Source organism: Leptosomus discolor, chromosome 14 (genome assembly GCF_034619465.1).
Source record: "Leptosomus discolor isolate bLepDis1 chromosome 14, bLepDis1.hap2, whole genome shotgun sequence".
Lineage (NCBI taxonomy): Eukaryota > Metazoa > Chordata > Aves > Leptosomiformes > Leptosomidae > Leptosomus > Leptosomus discolor.
Window position 1 is genome coordinate 2,110,720 of NC_141404.1, and position 22,595 is coordinate 2,133,314.

Genomic DNA, 22,595 nt, shown 5'->3' on the forward strand with positions numbered 1-22,595 from the left:
ATGCCGTCTTTACTCCCAGGGCTGGGCTTCCTCCTTTTGGTTGGTGAGTATTACCTTGAGAGTGACAGCTGTCCTGAGAGGATTTTCCATACCAGCAGCTGTAGCTGAGGTAGTCCTCAAAAGGGAAAATTGTGCTGAAAGACCACTGAACATGACATTGATGGTTGCTTTAAGTCCCCAGCCTTGAGTTATGCTGGTTTATGATTGTATCTGTGAACCAAAATATATTGGGTTTTGTAACAAACAGAGTGGAAAGACAAAATTGGAATTTATTCTCCTGTCATTGCAGAGCTGTCTGCTCACTGTTCCTTTTGTTGGAGCATCCAGGTGTCTCTGGGAAAGTGCTTGAGAAATAATCTGGTTACCTCTATATTCCCCTACTTACCCTCTGTCTGGTTTTTTGGTACTAAGGGATTCCAGAGCAGGATCTTTTTTTCTTTGAGAAGGTGTCAGCACTTTATTCTCCCTTCTTTATCAGACTTGAGATGATGTTTGTGGTGAATATTGATGACAATAGAACATGAACTTTTAACATTGCAAACAAGCTAATGGGCCACCAGCTGGGGAAGAGCTACATAAGGGACCTTCATGTTCTCTGCAGTAGGCTTGGTTATCAGTACTGAAGGAAGAAAAGCAAATAAACAGATAATTTTTCTTTATTTCTTTAATTAAGTGGTTGTTGCTGTTCAAAATTGACCAGTGTATTATGGACACTGTGACGAAAATGTGATTTTTCCGTTCCTCCATACAAGGAGGGATGTCTCTGTCCAGCAGAAGTACACAAGTTGCTTGTAAAAGTTAGTTACTCTTCATGCAATTGCTTTTAAGTCTGGCAGGTCAGTAATTCTGGTGCTGTGTCCTCCTGTTGGCCACTGGCTCAGTGTGCAGCTGTGGGAGGTCATTCCATGTCTTTGGGTCGTGCTTGCACGCATCCATTACCCATCTTCTTCTGTAAATGCCCTAGATAACTGGAGGTGGAGGAAAGGCAGAATATCAGAAACACGCTGAGCTTGTAGAGGATTTGCATCCAGCAACTTGCATGCACTGCCCTTTTGGGGATGGGTCAAAGGGAGAAGAAAGAAAACACGAGTTTCTGAGAGTCCCTAAACAGGTTTCTGAAAGGGAGGGACAGGAGACCTAAGCGTAGTGGTGCCACACTCTTGATGTGAATGGCCTCGTGGTAAAAAATCGGTGGGGAGACCGGGTTGTGCTCAGCAAGCTGGAGGCACAGAAGTGCCCTCGTGGAGGAGGAGGGATTGTGGAGAGCAGCTGAACTGTGAACAGCACAGCAAACGTGGGAGGAGGAGGTGGTCTCTTCTGTTATTTAAGGCTCCACCACAGCCTGGCGTGCCTGTGTGCTATCAAAGCATGGGAGTGACAGCGAGGTTTGGAAGGGTGTTGCTCCCAGAGTGATGTGCATGTACCTTAGGTGGTTCGTGACACGAGGTGAGTCCGTAGCCTTTGTTGTGATGTTGTGAGGGGAAGGATTTATTGTCACACGATGAGGATTTTTGTGAGAGTAGGTTGGGGTCCTCTCTGATCTTGCAGAGCGAGAAGCCACCCTTCCTCTTCCTCCTCCTCCTCCTCCCTGTGTGCGTGTTTCTGAACACGGCTCTGTCGAGTCAATGGGACGGTTTGCACGCTTGGAGTTAAACACGTGCATGAGAGCTTCCCAAGAGCGGGGCCAAAGGGCTTGGCTGTATTTTTCCAAGGTCCAGTGCTGAGGTGAGCAGGAAGCGATGCTCAACGCTGGAGACAGCCTGGCTTTGTCTGCAAGCAGGGAAGCGTGGCCTCAGGGCCAGCCTCTGGCACGGAACTCTTCTTTGGATTTCGGCAACGCTTTGGGGACTTTCTCTAGGGGTAAAGTTAGTGTGTGTTAGGGCTAGAGGAACTCACTGTGTTTGCCCAGCTATGGGTATGTTTCCTTTGCTTGTTACTTAATGAGGGTTCTCTATTAATTAAATGATTAAAAAGGTGTAGCAGCTAGTAATCAAAAAAGCGGTTATACTAATTAGGGACTCATCCATCCCTACAAGCTATTTTATAATCCCCTTCTAATGCAAGCCATTGGGCTCGTGGACACATCCACACTCAGGAAAGCCACTGCCTTCTTCCTCATCCTCTTCCCCATCACAGTTCTATGATAAGGGTCTCCTGTCCTGTTGATTTCTGCGCCCAAATGTCACTGTGGGTTTGACTGACCGTGCCCTGGGCCAGCTTAGCCCAGTCCCTTGGCTGTGTGGCGTGGAGGAACCACAGGAGGTTGCTGCTGTGTTTTGGTTTTGAGGCTCAGCTCCTCCACGTTCCCCCCGTGAGTCGCTTCTGGCCAAATTATTTGTAGATAACACCAATCCTGACCATGCTTCCCCCAGGGGGGTGTGAGGGCTGGGAGTCACTGATGCTTTAGAGCCATGGAGCAATCCCCTCTGTGTGCTTGCTGGGCACTGCTCAGCTGGTCCTGGGCTGGCTGGTCCGTGTGTCCAGGAGGTGAGGCGTGGCTGGGGGTGATCTCTGTAGCCGCTTCAGCCTCCGGTCGGCGGTAGCGCCTGATCCAAAGTCACTGAAGTTGATGTTCTCCCTGCTGAGAGAGAACCACCAAACTTTCAGCGCTGTGTTACTCCTTGAGCAGAGGAACAAGCCTTGCAGAGAAGCGGGGGTGCTCTGGGCTTGCTGTGGTCTGCCACGCACCGACCTGGGTCAGAGGATGGAGCTAAAGGGGTGGGAGGAGAATAGCGCAAACTGGGCATGCTGTGGGGTGCGGTGGGGGGCGAGTGCAGTGGCGGGCGGCTGTGGCAGACAGTGAGGGCTGAGTGGGGCACAGCTGCCCCAGGAGGTGGGTGAAGGTGACAGTGCTGACCAGCTGAGTCCCCAGTGTGCTGTTAGGGAAACACACTGACCAAAACAACCGTGCAGTGGTTCATGGCTAGCAAATTGACAGCCAGCCTACTAGTGCCACCTCGGACGCCTCTAACCATTGCCTTCTCCCTCTCCCTGCCTCTTCTTTCACATAATGTTTGTTGCATTGACTTGTGCTGTCCTGTCAGAAGCCTGTGGGCAGCTTCTGCCTTCCCCTTTATTTCTGTACACAGGGGTTGCTGAGCTTGGCAGGCTTCTAATCTGAAGTAAATAATACTAATGCCGGGGAGATTTGAGCCTGTGTGTGTTGTTACTGGTTTCCTAAGCTTGCATTTTGCCAGCTTTCCAGCTTCATGGCATTGGCACAGGAGATGTAAGTTGCCATCAGGAACAGTGTAGAAGCTGGGAAACAAGGAACAGGCGAGTGGAGGGCTTGTACAGACCTGCCAGGAGCCAGCAGTGACAGGTTGACTTCTGTCAGTAAGTCCCTGCCAGTCCTTCGGGCGGGACTGGCGTGCGGGCTGTTGCACAGTGGTGTTACCAGCGTCCTGTGCAGTTCTGCAGCACAGGGTGATTTTAACCCAGTTGAGGACTTCGTAGGAAAACCAGATGAACTACAGCCCAGGCTTGGCTACAATGGACGTGTTGATGGGGACACTGTCAGAAACAAGTAGAAGCTGCAAAGCTAAAAGCAACGTGGAAGTGTAGCATGGTGAGCCAGGCTGATCGCTGAGCGTGGGCTGGCCGTGGTGCACGAGGGGTGCTGGGCAAGGAAGTCCTGGAGAGAAGGACCGTCCCAAGAGTGGTGTTCCTGCCCCTTTCCCTGCGTTTTCCACTTTGAGGCCAGAGCTGCACGCAATCCCTCTTGTCTTCTAAGACACCGCATTTCTGTCCTCTGCCAGACTGACCCGGGGTGGATGGAGGAGCACCTCGTGCCTGCTCACCTCGTCAGCTGTCATGAAGTCAAAGAGAGAACAGCAGCGGACAGAAACAATTCTGTGAAATACTGTGTCAAGAATAAGGAATAAGATAATGTAGTGAGAGGAGTGGTGGTCAGGGTCTGTTGAGCCAGGCCAGGGGCTGGACTTTGGGAATGAGCTTTGTCCTGGATTTGCTGCTAAAATCACGGCGCGTTGTCTTCCAGGTTGGCAGGCAGCTGCTGCGACTTCTGCTGGGACGTATCTGGTAAGGGAGAGCCACGTGTTTAAAGTGTGTGTTGTCTGTGTCTTTACTTGCAAAGCGTGTGTGGGTTAGTGGTCAGTGTGGGCCCCTTCCTGATAGCAGGGCATTGATGGGAAGCAGTTGCTGCGAGCCAGAGCCAGCGCGTTGAGCACAGAGGTGGGTGGTTTAGTGCCCTTCCCCTTTTTGTCTCCCAGGCAGTGAGTGGGGCGGGGATGGCTTTTCCAGGTCTTTGCAGGGCTTCGCTGCAAGCACATCGCCAGACAGGTCAATGAAGGTGACACCCATCGACCACACTCAGATCGTCAGGAGAACAGTCCATCCCGTTGGCCCTCATGCCTGAGGGGTGGAAGGACTCACATAACCCTGAACTTCCCAGCTGTTTGAAGGACAGAGCCGGTACTGATAGGAATTTTGCAGATGACAGCTACCTAGTGTGGCAAGATGGGAGCTCTGGGTCTGGGCGCTTGTGTGTTTTCAGGCCAGATCCAAGTACCAGTGGTTGCAGCTAACGTGCTTGTCTGTATGCAACGACCACAAATAATGTTGTGGTACCAATGTAACTGCATGATAAGATGATTTCTTTTCTCTTTCTCCTGGCACAGTGCTCCAGCTCCCCTGTCAATGGTGAGTTTCTTACCAAGCAACCTCCCTAAGGAAGATTCAGACATGGTTCTGTCTACATAGTCCTATCATGGTTCGTTTGTCTTTGTCTCTCTCTCTCTCTTTTTTGGGGAATCAGAGTCTGCCCTGTGTGCTTCAGTGAAAAGGTATGTGAACCATCAGCAAATTCTCTTGTTGGCATTTTCCTTGGGAGTGATACCGATTTGTTGGGGATGTCACCTCAGGTAGCAGGAAGCCTCTGAAACCAGGTGTAGCATCTTTCTCCCTGCAGAGTCCCAGGGCTGCCTGTGGGCAGGGAGGGCTCTAGTTGCACAACAGCGAAGGGAAAATACCTTCCTGGGGCTCTGGGTCTGTGCAGGACAGGGAAAGGCAGGGAAAGTCCCTGGTGCCAGTCAGCCTGACACAGCGGGGGGTTTCCTCCTCCAAGAATCTTGGCATTGGTTGGTGCTGAGCTTAGCTTGGCTAGTGGGGGGGGGGTCTAAGACTCAAACAGGTCCGCTCCAAGCCTTCATCGTGCTCAGTTTCTACCAAAGGGTCAACAATTTACCAAGGACCCTCTCCCTGCTCCTAGATGGGGCCGGCAAATAATTCCCATCATCTGTGTTGTTTGTTTGTTCGTGTGTATTTGTTCTGTGGGCTGAGCCCTGTTGTTATGGCTGCCTGGCCTTGCTCCTGCTTTACACGAGAGTAGCTGATAGCTCTCCCTGCTGCAGGTGAACAAAACCACGTGGGCAGGGGCGTTCAGATGCCTTTCACCGACTTGCCTGGGCTCAGGGGGTGTGCTCCCTGCCCGCTCACGGAGTGCCAGCTCCCAGCAGCTCTGCCCCCAGCTGCTGCAGCTCTGGGGCACTTGGCAGGGAGGTGATGACTTTGCTTTTTTTTCCCCACCAGCGTCAGCCAAGAGATGCTCCTGGAGATAGCCCGTGGGCAAGCTTCCCCCTGCAGCCTCGCTTTTGGTCAATACGCCTGCGCGCAGGTAACGGCAGTCCCGTTCTTTTCGTGGCCCACACGACACGTCTTCTCAACGCTTCTCAAGCGTTCTGTTGGCTTGATCGTGCCGTTTTTATCTTAAAAGCAGCCCCACTGGCAGCTGTGAATGGAGCAGCCAAAGCCTTGTGCAGGTTTGGGGTCTGGGTTGTCACGGTTTCCATCACAAGACAGAGAAGGGATGGGGTCAGACACACAGGGACCATCCAGAGCACTGAGCTGTGGCAATGTCACCTTCCCAGGCGACGCGTGCTCTGCGTCACGAGGCTCAGGAGTGGCTACACCACCAGGGAGGCCTTTCTGGGGCTGTCTGTGGAAGCGGGTGGTGTTGTCTTTTCCAGACCTCTCAAGTGAGAAGGTGGGACCAAGGAGATTTCCAAAACAAATTGGCTCTTAGAAACTGGCGTCATAGCATCGAAAGAGATCTCTGCGTGAGGGGTAACCCTGGTCTGTCGGGGTAAACCACAATAAAAAGTGGTAAAAGCACAATAAAAAGTGGTTGGAGCCTGGAAACCGATGTCTAGAATATTTCAGGTTTACTTCCTTCCCTGCTTTTGTCATTATCTCCAAGTTGCTGCCAGTAATTGCCAACAATCTGTATTTTCCCACAAATGTTTCCAGCAAAAAGATGTCATTTCTTCAAATATTTATTGCTGGGTTTTTTGTTTGTTTGTTTTTCACTGAAAAAATGTTTCTGGAAGGTGAAAGCTCCCTCTGGAAGTTTCCACTTTGATCAAATGGCCTTTTGTTTTTTTGGTGGGAAACCATTTCAAATTAAGTTGTTTTTTTTTTAAAGCCACCCTTTGCTTGGGGGAGCACAGATTAAGTAACAGAAGGATCCAGCATTTGGAAATGGATAACTTTAGGCTTGCTTCAAGTCAGTGTAAGCTGGACTGTCTTCTGACTCTGCTGTCAACAGGTTTCATCGCCTTACAGTGCTGAGTGCTCACGTGTAGGTGAGCTGGTGAAGCAGACCTGAAGGAGACTGCATACTGCAGCATCTGTGGCACATCTTTTATTATCTCTGTGTGGATCTCATTTCTTTTCCAGAGTTCTTGGCTCCAGCACCTTCAGGATGATTTCCTCATATCCTTATATTCTTGCCTTACCCCTAAACCTGCCAGTGCTGCGGATCCGGAATACTCCATTCTGTTCTTTTCCAAATATGATGCCAAGAAGCTTGTAGCTGCTCTGACTATGTTCAACCAGCGGGTGGGTATCACGTATCCAACTGTTTGTTCACCTGTAACATCAATGCCAGTTAACATTACCTTTTTTTTTTTTACCTTAACATTAAAAGGGCCCTATTTCAATCGACAGATCTCCGCCAACATAGCAGAGTTCTGTGCTGTTAAAAATAGCTGGGAAGGCAGAAATAACAACCATGAGAGCCTGTAGGTTAGCTGTTGCTAGCTGCAGACCTGGGGTTCCAGTGTGAGTTACAGGCTGATGGTACTTGAATTGCATGAATACGACTGAGGGTGGCAGAGCACTGAAACAGGCTGCCCAGGGAGGCTGTGGAGTCTCCTCCTCTGGAGATACTCAAAACCCGTCTGGACACGGTCCTGTGTGACCTGCTCTAGGCTGACCTGCTTTGGTGGGGGCGTTGGACCAGATGATCTCCAGAGGTGCCTTCCAACCCCTGCCATTCTGTGACTATCTCTGTGGTGGAAGGGTCGCTGTCCAGAGAGGGGATTATTGCTGGGGATGATTCTGTTCATAATGTTGAGATGCACATGGGTTTATGTTCATGCTTGTGTAGAAATCCATATTCACTTGTTTTCATGTTTCTTCTTGTGCCTTGCCTTCAGTTTTCTCACGTGCCTCTTTCTCTCGAGTGGAGCATGATCTTCATTAACGGCCTCTGGGAGAAGATGCTGCAAGTACCCGATATTGCCAGCCCACCCGTTTTGTTTCAGTGGGTCCATCAGGGGCTTCAGCCGTTCCTGGTCCAGCCCGAGGTCTTTGCTTGCCTCCGTGCCAAAAACGTGTTGTGTGAGACGTTTCAGATGATGTAAGTGCTGAACCCAAACGTGGTTTCGGTCCCGTGTGCTGAGATGGGAAAGGGCCCTTCCTCCAGCCTCTCAAAACGAGGGCTAAACCCTGTGAGCGCTGTGAACTGATGGACACCCACGCAGGGTTCCTGAGAAACTCTCTCCAAGGCTTTGTCACGCACCTGCTGACCCTGTAACCGGTCCTCTGCGTCAGTCAAGGAGTGCCTGAAGGCCCAGACAGCACTGTGTTCCCAAAGCCGTGCCGCAGGGTGGGCAGTGCAGCCCCCAGATGGTTGTGGGGGCTGTTGTGAAGGGAAGTCACATCAGTAGCTTTGAGAAGGGGTGTGGTTGAGAGAATCAGTCTTCAAGTAACAGCCCTTTCTGTGAGAATCCAGCCCTGCCAGGTTTGACTTCATCTGTGTTTGAGGTGTCTGCCTTTCTTATCCATCTTTAGAGTCACTGCCCTGAACGGCATATATTCTGACCTTCCAGTGGAAGAACAGAGGAATCTTTACGCTGGGATCAAACACTATCTCATCCAGGATGGTAAATGACTTGATTTTCTTTAAGAAACAGCAGAATGCTTTAAGCCACTGATCTATGCTACAACATCAGCTGCAATCTTACAGGGCTAAGGCTTCACAGACTTTTTTTCTGTGAATTTATATTGTCTCTCCAGTGGAAGTAGGCTGGGAATATGACAGGGATAAGTGGTATGAGGAATAATTTCCCTGCCTGAAGGCTTTATTAATCCAGGATTTTAATAAATCAGCACACTCAGTCCTATGCTGACTGACGTCCTGTGCAAACGGCATTTGCTGCTTTTGTTGTGAAAGGACGGTGCAGGGTTTGGTTCTGAAAGCTGAAGAATTCAGCTCAGAAGTTAGCTTAGAAAGAGGACCTTAGGTAAGACACTCCCCTGGCTCCAGGCAGTAGCTTGCATGCAAAAATCTAATGTCCTGCAAAACATTTTTGGCCGATTTGAAGGGAGGAAGAAAGAAAGAGGCTGGTGATGAAAGAGTGAGGCATCTGCCCTGTCTCACGTGCATTTGTAATCTGAATGCAGAAACACGTGAATTTGAGCATTAAGTGTGATCAGAGGCACTTAGGGAGCTCTCTGCTGACTGAGTTCTCTGATAGACCGAAGCCTGTTCTGCATTTGGAAATCTCTAATTTCCACTGATGTCCTGGTACAGTGCAAATCTGTAGTTTCATGGGGTCTGCCTGTATTGCAGGATCGAACCAGAAATGCTACAGTGCAGCTGACCCAGGTCTGAATTCCACTGCTTGGTTTGAAAATTATCTTGGATCCTTTTTGGAGCATGCTACTGTTGGAGACCTGCAGCTCTTTGGTGATGAAGCGACGGTAAGTGCAGGCTCATCATGGTGTTGAAGAACCTGCAGCATGCAAAATACTCTGTGCCTGGGAGGTCATCTTCCTGCCCTGACCAAAATTCGCGGAGATGCTGCTAGCAGGAACATTTCTTCTGTTCATTAATGGTGAACAGTCACTTTGGTTCTTATTTTTTCCCCCCCCCATCCTGATTTCTTGTGATAAGAGGCACTTGCTCAGAAGTTGGCTTCACATTGTTAGTTCTGCAGGAAGCAAACTGGAGTCAATAAGAGGAGCAAACCCAAACTTTACCTCAATACTGGACCTGATGTCTGGGCCTGGCTTAGTGGGTGGCTGTACCAGGCCGGTGCTGTAAGGGCAGGGCCGTGTCATTTAGCAGCTCTCCCACCTCTGTGCCTTACAGCAGTCACGGAGAGGCTTACATGCCCTCGGAGTGCAAAGATAAATAAAACAAGGTCCCAGGGTATTACTTGAAAACAAAAATTGAATTTCCTCACAACTTTAAAGCCAGGTGAAGAACTCCTTATTGCTTGAAGTGAGGCTTCTTCAACCTGTCCCAAGTGACTGTCAGGATTAAAGTATCCATCTAAATGTATCTTTGGTTGTTGTTTTTTTTGCCATGTCAACACCCTCAGCTTCAAAAATTTGCCAGAGATCCCGTCAGTATACAGAGAGTCAGCAACCTCACCTTGCTCTGGGAGACGGCTGTGTACTACACGTCGCTACTGACCTCTGGGCCTGGTTTCCCCTTATCGAGGTAGGACCCCTGACCTGACTTCCCACCCAGCTCGCGGTTTGGCGTGGTACTGTGTGACTTAGCAAAAGTTGCCTGAGCGGCGATTCCGATGGCTGCTTCCGTGAAACTTTTTAAAGCATTTTTCTGTTCCTCAAATAATGGCGTTGCGCTTGATCTTGGGGAGGGCCAGGCCACAAGTTCCAGGTCTTGGGAAACGACTGTCCTGCAGTGCTAGCCACCGACTAACGGCCAACAGTGCATCTGCCATGGTTTTGCAGTTTTGGGTGACGCAGCAGTGCTTTCTCTAAAGAGAAGCATCAGCGTCAGCAGAGCTAAAATGAATCAGGGGAGACATGCACTGGAAAAAGAGCGTCCTTTGGAAAAAGAGGAAAGATCTGACAAAGCCATTATCTATCCTACTGGCAACCTCTCCCCCTTGTCTTCCACCTGCAGTCTCCCAGACAGATTAGTTTGCTACCTGAGCCCCTCGGCAGTGAACAACCTGAGCAGAGATGACGCTTTGAGCTTGGCCCAGAGGATCAGTAAGAGCTGCCCGTTGAACCTGACACACAGAGGAGTAACTAGAGAGAGAGCTCCCTCCTCCCTGACAACAGAGGAGCTGCAGGTAATCTCCTGTCCAGCCCCGCGACTCGGTTCTTCGTTCACCTGGACAAAATTTGTGAGGGTTGAGGATTTACCTCTCATGCCTCCCCTTGTGCACGCTGCTGTAGGTCATCCTGCTGTTTTTTATTGTGGCATCGGGCTGGTGTTTCATAATCTGAAAATTCTCAGGGGGTGGAGGCAGTCCATCAACAGGCTTCATCGCACAAGTTAGAGGCAGAAAGTCGAGTGATTTGAGACGTCCAAAGGCTGTAGGATCCAGCAGGCTCACCTGATTGCTCCTCTGACTTTCTTTTCCATCCGTGTGGGACCTTTTCAGGTTGCATCCGCTTTGGTGAGAAAGTTTGAGCGTTTCCCTCCTGCAATCCTGCGTGCTTTGGGCCAGGCTGCAGTTGGGCTGTCCGTACCTGACATTGAAAACAGCATCACTGATGAGGACCTTGAAGCATCTCTTCCTGCCCTGGGTGAAGTTCAGGGCTGGAACGCTGAGCAGTCCAGCGCTATCGTCAACAAACTGCTCAGCTCTGGCTATCAGGTACGAAGGATAAGGCCCACAAATGCCCCTCACACCTGGTACAGCCAGCTGCAAGCAGGTGACGTTTGGCCCTTCACGTGCTCATGCCTGTGTGTGCGTTACCTTTCAGATCCAGAACGGACAGAGCCTGGCAAAGCTGGGGAGCTTGGTGGCTGGCCTCAACAGCAGCACGCTCCAAAGTCTGTCTCCAGAAGTGATCTTGGAAGCCATTAAGTTGCCCGAGTTTGTTCAGCAAATGGTGACCTTGCCTTCTGCTCTGAAAATGACATTGGTGGAAAAGGTGAAGTTCTTTTTTTCTCTTCGGGCGTCATAAATTAGCAAAGCTCCGGTGACTCAGAGCTAAGAACACGGGTTACCTGGGCCCGGGGGTTGACACACGCCCAGACAGCATTCCCGTGGGGGTGTTCGTCGCTGCGGAACACCGTGTGCAGCGGGACAGACATTCCTGTCGCTGTGCCTGTGGAGGTGTCCCTGGCTGCCAGCCAGCGTGTCCTGCCACGCTTCTTGGGGACGAGGGCAGAAGAAACAGTTGTTTTACAGGGTGGTCCTAGAAACTCCTCCCCACTGACTTGAGAAGATGCTCTCAGAGAAGGGATACTGTCAGGGTTTGGGGTAAGAACGTGTGAGAAGTGGAGCACCTTAGAAAGTCCCTTTTAGGGTAGACTGATCCTTCAGCAATGCGCCATTTCATTCCTCCATGTGATTGCGTAGGATTTGGACACCTCTTTGCCTCTTTTCTCCCCGTGACTTTAGCCTTCAAGTTGCCTGTGTAGCGTTCAAGTTTATTGTTATTCTTCCTCCTGGTAGAAAAGACTCTGACCTCTGTAGCATGGCCTGGGGCAATGGGGCTGCCAGGGCCTGTGTGTGAAGCATTAGGGAAATAACTTCTCTTTCACCACAGGATTGTTCTGCAGTGTGCCTTGGCAAGCTGAGACTTCGTTTGTGTTGGCAGAGAGGAAAGACATGTCCCTCCTTTCTGGCCCGTTAAACATTTTTAGGGCATAAAGCCAGCAGGTGGGAAACTGATAAGAGACAGAATCGTCCCCATTCATCAGGACCCCAGGTTTTAGCTCCAAGCAGCTCTCCTGGCCTGATGGATATGTCAAACAGGAAATATTTCATAGTATTAGGTCTCTGAGAAATGTCCAGATGATCAGCACGGGAATTTGCCTGGCTTCTTTTCAGTTTGTCATTTCTTCTCCAGCAATTGTTTGTTTTGGCCACAGTTTTTGAATGATACGTTTTTGTTGGGTTTTTTTTTTTTTTTGAAAGATTTCCTCCAGCGTAGGCCATCCTGCTGACCTGGTTAAATATATCCCTGATGCTTTGGCCAGTTACATTCCAAAATCATTGCTTGTTTTTGGGGAAGAGAAGCCCAATATTGAGGATCTCAACAGTAAAATGTGGACCCGAGAACAGGTAATAAGCTAGTGGCTTGTGGCCTTCTTACCCCTCAGTGTCAGCCTTGGACTCCACAGAGCTGTGAGTCCGCTCTGCAAATCTGCCTGAAAATACAGGTGAATGTTGCAGGAGAGCCTGGTAAACACTGACGCTCTGGCTTTGCTTCGCAGGCTGCCGTGTTTTTCAGTGATGTGATAAAGACAGAGCCCGACTTCAGCAGGTAGCATTTTTCTTCTCTCCTTCCATTTTCCATGTTTGTCTTTGCCTTGATTGCAGTTTCCGTGTTTCCTTTGGGACGTGTGGCAGACCCACCGTGTTCAGTCCGTAACAACAGATGGGAAATATCATGCAAACCCACACACAGGAGTGTAGCATCGAGATTTACCAGGGTGTCAGCTGCAAAATACACACACACACCAGCCACAGTTGCTTTCTAAAACCGTGCTGCTGGCTCAGTCTGCACCTGGAACCTTGCTTCTGACTGCATGGAAGGTGTTTCTAAGCAGAGAATGTGTCAGCCTTCCACAGTGCTATTCCAGGGATTAAATTTAGCAGGTCTTTAGTCAGCTTTCATAGCTGGGATGAAAAATTATGAAAACCATGATATATATCTGGAAAAAGAACGGAGTTGACATCAGTGTCCTGCTGATTTCACCACAGGAGCTTTTCCATATACAAAACAAAGTTTTAAGGGCTTCCCCCTGAGCAATCCCAGGCTGTGCAAACTGCTCAGTGCTGAGGAGCTGCACAACTCCGTGTCACTTTTGATGTGTGACACGAACTGAAAACACAGGGAGGGGACTGATCTTGTACTTCAGGACACAGCAGTACTGCTTGGGGTGGAGAGTTTGTCCCTGCGTTTCTGCTGCCACTGCGAGTCGCTAGGGCGTGTTTATGTGGCGGGTGAGGGCCTTGTGATCCCCCCGTAGGTGAAGGCTGGCAGTTGTGGGGGATGGAGTTTGGAGAGCGTTAAGCTTCGAGAAAGGGGGAGGTTTGTGCTTGCTGTACTTGTCATTATGTACGTGGGAGGTGAGCACTGAATTCTCTCCTGAAGCCCTTGCCCTTCTGATCTGCCTGCTGTAAACGTTCAGGCTTTCCCCGTCAGTCCTCCAAGGCTTCACTTGTGCAGCTGCCGAGGAAATAGGAGCAGAAAGATTTCAGGACCTGGCCAAAGTCATGAAGAAGAAGAAGGTCAAGCTGGTAGAAGACCAGGTCAGTTCCCGTATTTCAAAATGCGATGTTTGATGTTGTCACAAAGATAGCAGCGAGGATGGTTCAGCAGGAACAAAACCAGCTTCAGGGACTAGAACAAATGGGACTGGTCCTGGGTCTCCATCCCACAGTTCTGACTTTCCCTGAAGAGGGGAGAGGTCAAAACCCGGTTGGCTGGGTTTCTCTGGAAGCAAACCCACTGATTTCTCTCTTTTTTTTTTTTTTTTTTTCCCATCATCTTCTTACTTTGGAGAAGAGTAAAATCTTTATATTTGTTTTATTTTTTCTTATGTTTTCATGCTGCTGTCTTTCTCTGATGTAAACTGTGGTGTCCTTTCAGCTGAGTTGCTTAGTGAAGATGGTGACGCTGCATGGGATTCCCGAGGATTTAGACAGCTATCCTAAAGACCTATTGCTGTTTTTAAGGTAACTGTGCCCTGGTTTTCATGTTGTTGCCTCAGTTCTTAGTGGGAAAAAGAGGTCCTGCTTTATAACCCGGCTGGTAACGACTAGTTCATGTTTGATGTGTATTCCAAACTTGTTCAGGCCTTCTGACAGTGGTGGGAGGGGGCGGGAATCAGATTGCAGAAAGCTTTCAGAAGGGTTTTAAGGTCCTTTCTGATTCAATTATCCATCATATTAATAGAAACACTGTGAAGCTCTTTTTAAGTATGTCTGTCTGGATATGAAACCGGTATGAGTTTTAGTCCTTTCTGGTCTCTGTGAATGTGCTTTTCCCTTACACCATCAAGGAAAACAGACAGTCGAGTGGATTTCTTTGTTCCAGATGCTACCCGCTGTGGCTCTGTATCCAAATCTTGAACAGTTTTGAGCTGAGTCTCACAATAGATTCCTTAAGGTGAAAATGAATTTTTAAAAAACGTGGACTGGGATCTTTGAGAGAAACAGCTGCATAGAATTTAGTCGGCGGGTGTGGAAGATGTTGTATTGGACCCGGTGTATGCTGAACAGCCTGGAACCTGGCTGACTGTTGGGTATCCTTCACTAGAGTTCACGGAGCATTTGTCTTTCTAGTCCTTCAGACTATGCAGCGACAGGAAGCTGTACACAGTACTTTGCTACTATTGGGAAAGCAAATCTTGATCTCCTGCAGAGAGAGTCGTCTCAGCGGAAGCAGCTGCTCTTGGAAGCTTTAGACTGTTTGGTACGTGGTCAGGGGACAGCTCTGCACAAGGCTGGGGAGGATTTGGGGTTGTCAGCTGTCAGCAGGAACAAGAAAGCTCTTCTACAGTGGCATCCAGTTCTATTTAATGCCTCTGCCTTGTATTATTTCAGAAAATTCCTGGCACACAAGTAAATGAGGAAAATGCAGAGATTCTGGGACGTCTGGTCTGTGACCTGGACGGAGAATACATTAGAAGTTCGGGTGGGATTTTGCTGAAGCAATTAAGCCAGTGTCAATCTTTCCTGCCTGATCAAGAAGAGGCTATTAGGAGTGTCATCAGCAGTGGTAACACTAAATTTGGGTACGATTTTTTTTTTCTTCTGGACATCAGCAAAACAGCTTCCTTAAACAAAACCATTGTCCTGTGAAGATCTGTGTGAACTCCTGCCAACCAGCTTGATCAAAAACTCGAATAATTCTTTGCTTTTGAATTTCACATTGGACCTTTTACATTGTTTTATTTGAACTTCTTTCAGCTGAAAAGTTTGGCTGGTATTCCACTGAAAAATACATTGGTGCTTCTATGTCTCACCTGCTCTCGTTATAAAAGCTTTTCCTCTGGTCTATTTTTCCTTAATCAAACTTCTCTGAGACTGTCCTGATGCACACAGGTGGGCTGTAGCTTCTTGTCGGCCACTGACTTCCAGAAAACGTTTTGTTTCTACCTGTCAAACTGACAGATGCTTGATAAATCCCGGGCTATATCGAACAGAGACATTGTCCAGGCAGGCAAAACATTCTCCCTTCCTGTGTCAAATGCCCTGAGAACTCGGCACTGAATTGGGCGATAGCAAGCAGTAGATCTTCTTTGGGTTTCACACTTAAGAAAGTAATGTGTGTGTTAAATGCCATTTTCCCGTCCAGCTGCGCTTATTTGTGTTACCAACAATCACTCACGCTCTGGTGGAATGAAGTTTTGTGTAACAGGAAGCAATCAAGAAGTTTTAGGATTTAAATCTTGTATTTTCTTGACTTCAAATACTACAAGGACATAATCCCGGCAGCTTTTGAGGTGGTGTTTTGTTGTTCTTCCTTGAAAGCTGATCCCTGCTAATTTTTGTGTGCAGGCCTCCTGTGGCGTGGTCAGCTTTTACCTTGAATGAGCTGAGTGGGTTGATTCCCGTATTCGATCACAGCATCTTGCAGAAGATCCCCAAGGTGGGTTATTCATAGAGGTGTGGGGAGTTTGGGAAGCACCTCTAGATCCTGCAGTGTGGAAGAAATATGATGGGGGTTGTTCAGCTGCTGTTTTCGGTAGTGTCTTCGTTTAAAAGCGTGGTGCCAAAGGGGGTGGATGCTCTATGAGAAGTGAGGGTTGATCAAGCTGACAGCCTGGAGCTGCAAATCGAGGTTGCTGTCCTCCTCTCCCTGCACCAGAGGTGGAAAGCCGTGGTAACTACATACAGTGCTTTGTGAGGAGGTAAAGTCATTTATGGGGTGTGGGATATGATAGAGTTTAAGCTTTTAGAAATTAGCCTTTGGCTCACCGAGGAAAGGTCTCTAGGCCTATAGCAGCAGATCTGCTGCCCGTAGTACTTCAACAACGAAGTTCCTTACCTGTGTGAGTAGCAACTCGTTACGCTGGTGGTACGCCCACCGAGACTGCAGTATCCCCCTGATGAAACGTTTTCTTTGCAGAACGCTTTAACTCTTTGGCTGAGAAACTTTGCACCCGATTCACCCCTGTCCAGGGAACAGCTGGCCACCATTGTCGAAGAACTCCTGCCCACTAGGCATAAGCGTGCTGAAGGTATGGGGTCTTTCTGTGATCCGTAAAGGCAGCATTCCCCCCGCTGTCAGGGTTGACAAGTGCTTGTGGGTCTCCCTGAGTTGAACTATGAGACACTTGGTGGTAGGTCCCCCCAGGAGGAGGGTGGAACCATGATTCCATACCTGTCCGTTTCTAGCAAGGGAGCTTTCAAAGCTTGAAGCAAAAGGATTTGACACTGAGCCCATCTGATAATTGCTTCAACAGGTTGCCCACCTGACAAGGAGATAACAGACATGGTTCTTGACGATCCCTTGATGCCTATTTACTACTCACCTGAGGAGTTACGTGCTTGCCTGAAGAATGTCTCTTTGGAGAATCACCTCTCGCAGATACTGACCTACCCCTTCAGTGTTCAGCAATTAGCTGTGCTGAAGAGCAATCTGGATGAGGTAACACCAGGCTGAAGACTGTCCAATTATCTGCTGATGAGATTGCTCAGGGACTTGTCCAGTTGAGTTTAAGTGTCTCCAAGGACTGAGACTCCACCATCTCTCTGGGCTCTTCTTCCAGTGTTGACCACCTTTACTGTGAAAATATGTATTTCTTAATATCTAATCAGGATTTTAATTGCCTGTTGGCCCTTATCCTTTCACTGTGCACCTCTGAGAAGAGTGTGGCTCTGTTCTCCCTGCAATCTCCCATTAGATAGTTGAAGACAGTAATAAAATCCTCGCTTAGTCTTCTTCAGCCTAAAAAACCCAGCTCCCTCTGTCCCACTGCCCTGCTTTGTACGTTGTGTGCTTCTCCCCCACCGTCCAGCGTGGCCCTCTGCTAGACTTGCGAGTCTTTGTCGAAGTCTTGCTTGTACCAGGGAGCCCAAAACTGGAGGTAGTAGCCAGATGGGGTCTCGCAGGTGCCCACCAAATGGAGGGAGATAGATCACCTCCCTTGACCTGCTGCGCTGCTGCTAGGGAAGCCCAGTGCTGGAGTAGCCTTCACCGCTGCAAGGCGTACTGCCTGCTCGGGCCCGTGTCGAGTCGGTTCACAGTGCTCCAGGTTTTGTTCCTTCCCCTGGGGCCTGCTTGCCTGAGCTGTCAAGCAGAAGAAGGACAGATGTGCTCATGGAATCTCACTGGCTTTGGTTTCTTACTCCTTGCAGACCTTTTGGGCTTTTCCACATTAATTTTGCAAAGAACAGGGATGGTGATGACTGTTCCTAGCAATAACAATGGTTCTTTCCACAGACGTATCCTGATGGGTATCCTGAAAGTCTGCTCCCCAAACTGGGCCCCCTCGTTTCTCTCATCACCCCTGAGGATGTTTCCAAATGGAACATAACTTCAGCTGGCACGCTGGCTCTCTTGCTAAATAATCAGCCCCCTGATGATCAGGTAGGGATTTGGGTTTGCTTTTTCTGCCCGTGTTCGCTTCCTGGTTTGGGAGCTGCTGCTTTAGGACTAGCTTAGTGGGTTCGGAGATGGTTGGCCCATCCTTGAGTCCAAGCAAATAGATTTGAAATGATTCAATTTTGTTTCTGTAGTGATTGCATTTGGTTTTCTTTTGAGGATGAAAACATGAATTCTGATTCAAGTTAACTTTTGAAAAAATGAAATGTGTTTCTAGGCTTCTGCAATGATTAAGCGATATGTTGGCTTGGGAAATCCCTTGAATGCCACTGCCCTGAACGCAATCGGCACGAAATACGTGTGCCTTCTAAACGTCACCGAGTTGAACGCGATAGACCCCAGCAGCTTGAAGTGAGTCAAATTTTGTGATGCTCTTGGCTTCTTGCAAAAGCACTTTCCCATTAGCAAGTGCGTTTTCCTTTTCTCTCTGCTCAGTGAAAGGAAATCTAGGAAGCAACTTAGTACCTGCTCCGAGTCCAGGTTCAATAGCCTGCTGTTCCCCATCCTGCCAGGAACGGCTCAGATTTGCAATCAAACTCTCTTTATTGCGGCGCAGCTGACGACAGATATGGTCTGCCTGCATGCTCTCGGCTAGGGGCGAAAGAGAGTTAATTAAATTTAATTCAAATTCCTTTGCAAGACTGCTAAATGGAATTAATTAGCTACGTCTTTGCAAACACATGAACTTACCATGCACCATCAGAGCCATCATCACTTAGAAGACAAACCATTCTGAGCAGGAGACTGAGCCTTTTTTTTTTTTCTCTTACCTTCTCTCCTTACCTTTTCTGTCTACTGGAAAGAGGGGGGTCACCTGTCCTATGTAGGGAATCCCAGAGAAATACTCAGAATAGTTCAAAATTTATTCAGGTTGAAGATAGTAAGAACTTCTCTCTCCCTAAATCTTCATTTTTCTGCAGACTGGCATCTCTGGATCCTTCAGCCTGTTCACAGGTTACGAAAGACATCTTATATGCTAAAGCACAACGTGCTTTCTCAGACCAGAGGTCTTCACCTGCTTACTATAAGCTTATCGAACCATACCTAGGTACGTAAAAGAGCAGCGTGTTATGGGGAAAGAGAGTTCTTAGCCGGAAGCTGAATGGGTCAAATACCATCTAAGATTTGAGAATTTCAAAGCCAAGTTGTTAAAAGTTTTAGTCCTTTCCAACTTGCAGGTGGCATAAAATATTCTTGAAAGATTCTGTACCTGACTTAAAGTTGCCCAAATCGGTGGTCAGACTGTCACAGGGAGAATCACACTCGTGACTTCTGGGATGGATGAGATCTACTAGATCCACGAGAAATCAAGCTGCTGATGCGTAACGCTTATCTCACAGCCCTGCTCTACGTCACAAAACGTAGATTCTTTTCCCAGTTAAGCCAAGGTTTTATTCACAGCCTGAGCAAACTCTTCTTACCCCTCCCTCTAGCGTCTGGCATTGTCACAGATTGCTTTAACGGCCACCACGATAATACCTCCCAGCCAACTGAAGTAGCATCCGTGTGTTTTGCAGTTGGAACTCACTCTGTTAGCCGCCCCAGCCTAATAAATTTTGGAGAAATCATTATACCTCTAGCTTACACGGGCACATGACACTGCTCATTCGAGGGCTGTCCTCCATGCTTTGATAGACTTTCTCTTTGGGTCCCAGGGGGTGCTCCTGCTGCGGATCTCAAAGCTCTAAGCCAGGACAACGTGAACATGAACGTTAGTACTTTGGCGAAGTTAAGGAAAGACTCTCTGATGGTAAGCTGAACCTTGACTTTTCTTGACTCCTTGCATTTGTGTTACGCTGAGTAGTTGGGTTTGGTTGCATTGTCCGTTGGTGTAAATCAGGAGTCACTCTGTCAAGTTCAGAGCGATGCTAGACCAGTAGAAAGCGGAGAACTGGCCTGAAACGTCTTTAAAAAGTCACACACGGATGCTACCCCAGTCCTGCTGGGGCACTTCTTTAGAGCAGGCTCTCGCAGCAGGAGTGGCAGGAGCAGGGGACAGGCGGCCGCCAGACTACAGCCCCCAGCTCTGTGGCAGATCTTCTGACAAGAGCGCTAGCAGTACTATCGTCAAGTTTGGAAGGAAGCCCAGTGATCTGGGCAGGGACTGGGGTCCCCACTCGAGTGTAGGAGGTTTGGCATCAGAGGACAATAGAGATAGTCTTTGAGGAACCATCGTGGTCATTCCCCTCACCTAAGGGAAGATTGTCCCAATTGAAACCGCTCACCAGCCGTTGGTCTTCCTTGTTCTTCACACTTCTGCTAACAGAGACCTCGTCGGTACCTTGGTCAGAGCGATTATTTCCATTCCTGTGTTTACACCCATGATTTTTGCTCTTTGTTTTCTCCTAGAGCCTGAAACTGTCTGAGGTTCGGGGCTTGCTGGGGATCTATCTTCCTGACCTGGTGAGGTGGCAGAACGAGTCGCCCATCCGGCAGTGGGTCCAAACGCAGAAACAATCGGAACTGGATAAACTGGGTGTTGGGCTCACGGGGGGAACGCAAGAAGGCTACATAAACATCATCGTGCCCAGATCTTAGTGTATGTGTGATGTTAGGGCCTCTGATTGTCGTGCTTTAAATACTTATTTTTGGGTTACGGCAAGGAGAAAAGCTGCCTTCTGGAAGCCAAGCGCTTTCGGCTCTCTGTAGAAGAGCAGGGGGTGCACCAGGCTCAAGCAAGCGGTGGTCTTGGGCAGTGCTGCCGAGCAGCTCTGGTCCTGCTCTCAGCAGTGCTCGTGCCAGCGCCCTGGAAAGTCCTGCTGGCTGCTCTTGTGCCGAGGGAGCCGAGACTGTTGGTCTGGGCTGCTGCCCACACCTGCCGGTGGCATTTGTCACTGCCTGTCCGCCCAGTCCCATTAAAGTGCGCTGGGCAGTGCTCACCTCCTCCCATCGCCTCCCAGCAGTCAGGGGCAGCAAGTTCACTTCTGCAGGGGAGCCTTAGGCCTTGCGGAACGAATTTGGGGTCCCACACGAGAAGCAATCCCGTCATCCCGCTGAGAACATCCTCCCTGGCTGAACGTCTCAGCTGAGCGAGCGCTTCCAGAGCTTCCTCCTCCTCCTCCGTGTGTGTTGGACTTGGGCTCTGACTTGGTGGGGCTCTTAGGGGTGACTGGAGGTGGCATAAAGAGACGTTCTCCCCCACAGGGGAGCGGTTCAGCCGTTGATTTCTTGGCACTAATGTCCCCTCTTTTTCCTCTAGCACCATCCTCAGCCTCTCTGGGTGCTGCGGCCGTGATGCTCCACCTCCTGCCTGCTCTGCTTAGCGGTTTCCTGATGATGTTGGTCTTGTCTTGAAAATCTTCCCTCAAAGAGAAAGCAAGATGAGGGGGACCAGCCTGAGACCTGCCCTCAGGCCGGTTGGGGACAGCCATGCCTGGGGGCTGAGGGGTCGCTCAGTGCTAGCAGGCAACTGTTACACAGCCCGGGGTTCACTTTTAGGTACTTTTGTCTTTCAAATCGCTCAGAAAAAACCCAGCGTTCTGTCTGAAGGGAAGATTGCAGGCTCTCCAGAGCAGGATCTTTGCCTTTTGCACAGACCAAGCCCGGGTAAGCCCCAGCCATATTCCTGCATCTCGGCCTCCACATTTTACTGCGCAGCCCTGGTGCGTTTCAGGGTGAGCGAATGGGCTGTTCTGCGCGTTAACGATTGCGTTTCTCAGGGAGCCTGACCTCTTGACGCTGCCAAGGCCTCTGAGCGCAGTGAAGTTTTCTGTCTGATCGTAAATAAATAGTGGAACTAAGTAAAAGACACCAAATTGATGAGTTGCTGTTGTCTTCTCTTCGTTCAGGCCCCCCGCACCTTTGTGTCTGCGGGCGTCGGTCCAAATCAAATGGTCAGAACCCCCAGACGTGCTTGTACTGTTCTTTGGTGTTGACTGCTGTCAGAGTGGTTCCAAAGAATGTTTATCAGTATGGTGATAGGCGCTTTATATATATATAAATATATAAAATTACCCCTCCACGTGAGAGGGTGTAAGAATTTTGTATAAGATTTTCAACACTTTTTTCTCCCCCCCCCACTCCTCAGGAATTTCTGTCCTAAAAGGCCTCAGTGCAGCCTGGCGCCAGCTCCTGAAATCCCGCTTTTCCCCCTGCCTGCAGAGACAGGAGAAATGCTCGTTGTCTGTGCTTTACAGACAGGGAACAGGAGAACCTGGTCTGTCCTTCGCTGCGGCCTGCTGGGTGGCAAGAGACACCTCCCCCCTGCCTGCCTCCTGTGGTGCTGGGGGGTCGCGAGGGTGGGAGGGAGAGCCCCGTGTAGGACAGTTTGCGTTGATCCCCTGATGGAAATCTTGATTTGTTTCTTCCTGCCTTGACTCGCTCTCAACAAAGGCCGTGCGAGAAGCACCTCAGCCTGTGGAGAATGAGACTAGTATGTGGAAGGTCTGCAAGCTGGAGGGGGAAACTCTCTTGTAGTAGAGCTATTGGAGGAGGAGACAGTAGATAATGAAGGAAATCAGGACAAAAGAAGTGGAAACTGTTTAGATTTAAGCTAGCTAGGAAAACTACGATACAAAGCGCTAAACACATCGAAGAACGCGTTTGATTAGGAAAAAAGTAGACGATTGGTGTTTTATTGTACAGCATTGCAGCAGTAATCAAGATAAACTGTCTTCAGTTGATCACCCCTCTAACTAGGCTTGGCGTAGTTTGAGCAAATCTTGACCAAAAATCTCCAAAGTCCATGAAACAAATTAAACGCAATTTAGTGGATCTCTGAGCTTTCAGGCTGCCTTGCTGCGCCCTGTTCTGCTGCTTTTGCAACGACCAGTAAGTCGGATCCCTGAGTTGTC

At 49.1% G+C, this 22,595-nt stretch overlaps 1 protein-coding gene across 1 annotated transcript; it reads left to right on the plus strand.

Annotated features, from left to right (window-relative positions):
- On the plus strand, nt 1-21,096 carry MSLN (mesothelin). Its single transcript, XM_086473219.1, is given in 28 exon segments — nt 1-43; nt 4,001-4,041; nt 4,641-4,662; nt 4,778-4,805; nt 5,551-5,635; nt 6,697-6,858; nt 7,458-7,660; nt 8,095-8,186; nt 8,876-9,006; nt 9,630-9,751; nt 10,184-10,355; nt 10,671-10,886; nt 10,996-11,166; nt 12,159-12,305; nt 12,458-12,507; nt 13,379-13,499; nt 13,840-13,925; nt 14,535-14,664; nt 14,796-14,986; nt 15,753-15,843; nt 16,324-16,435; nt 16,661-16,845; nt 17,641-17,787; nt 18,020-18,153; nt 18,723-18,850; nt 19,458-19,552; nt 20,152-20,341; nt 21,002-21,096. Coding segments are annotated over 28 exon segments (3,390 nt in total).
- Nucleotides 21,097-22,595: the final 1,499 nt, after the last annotated feature.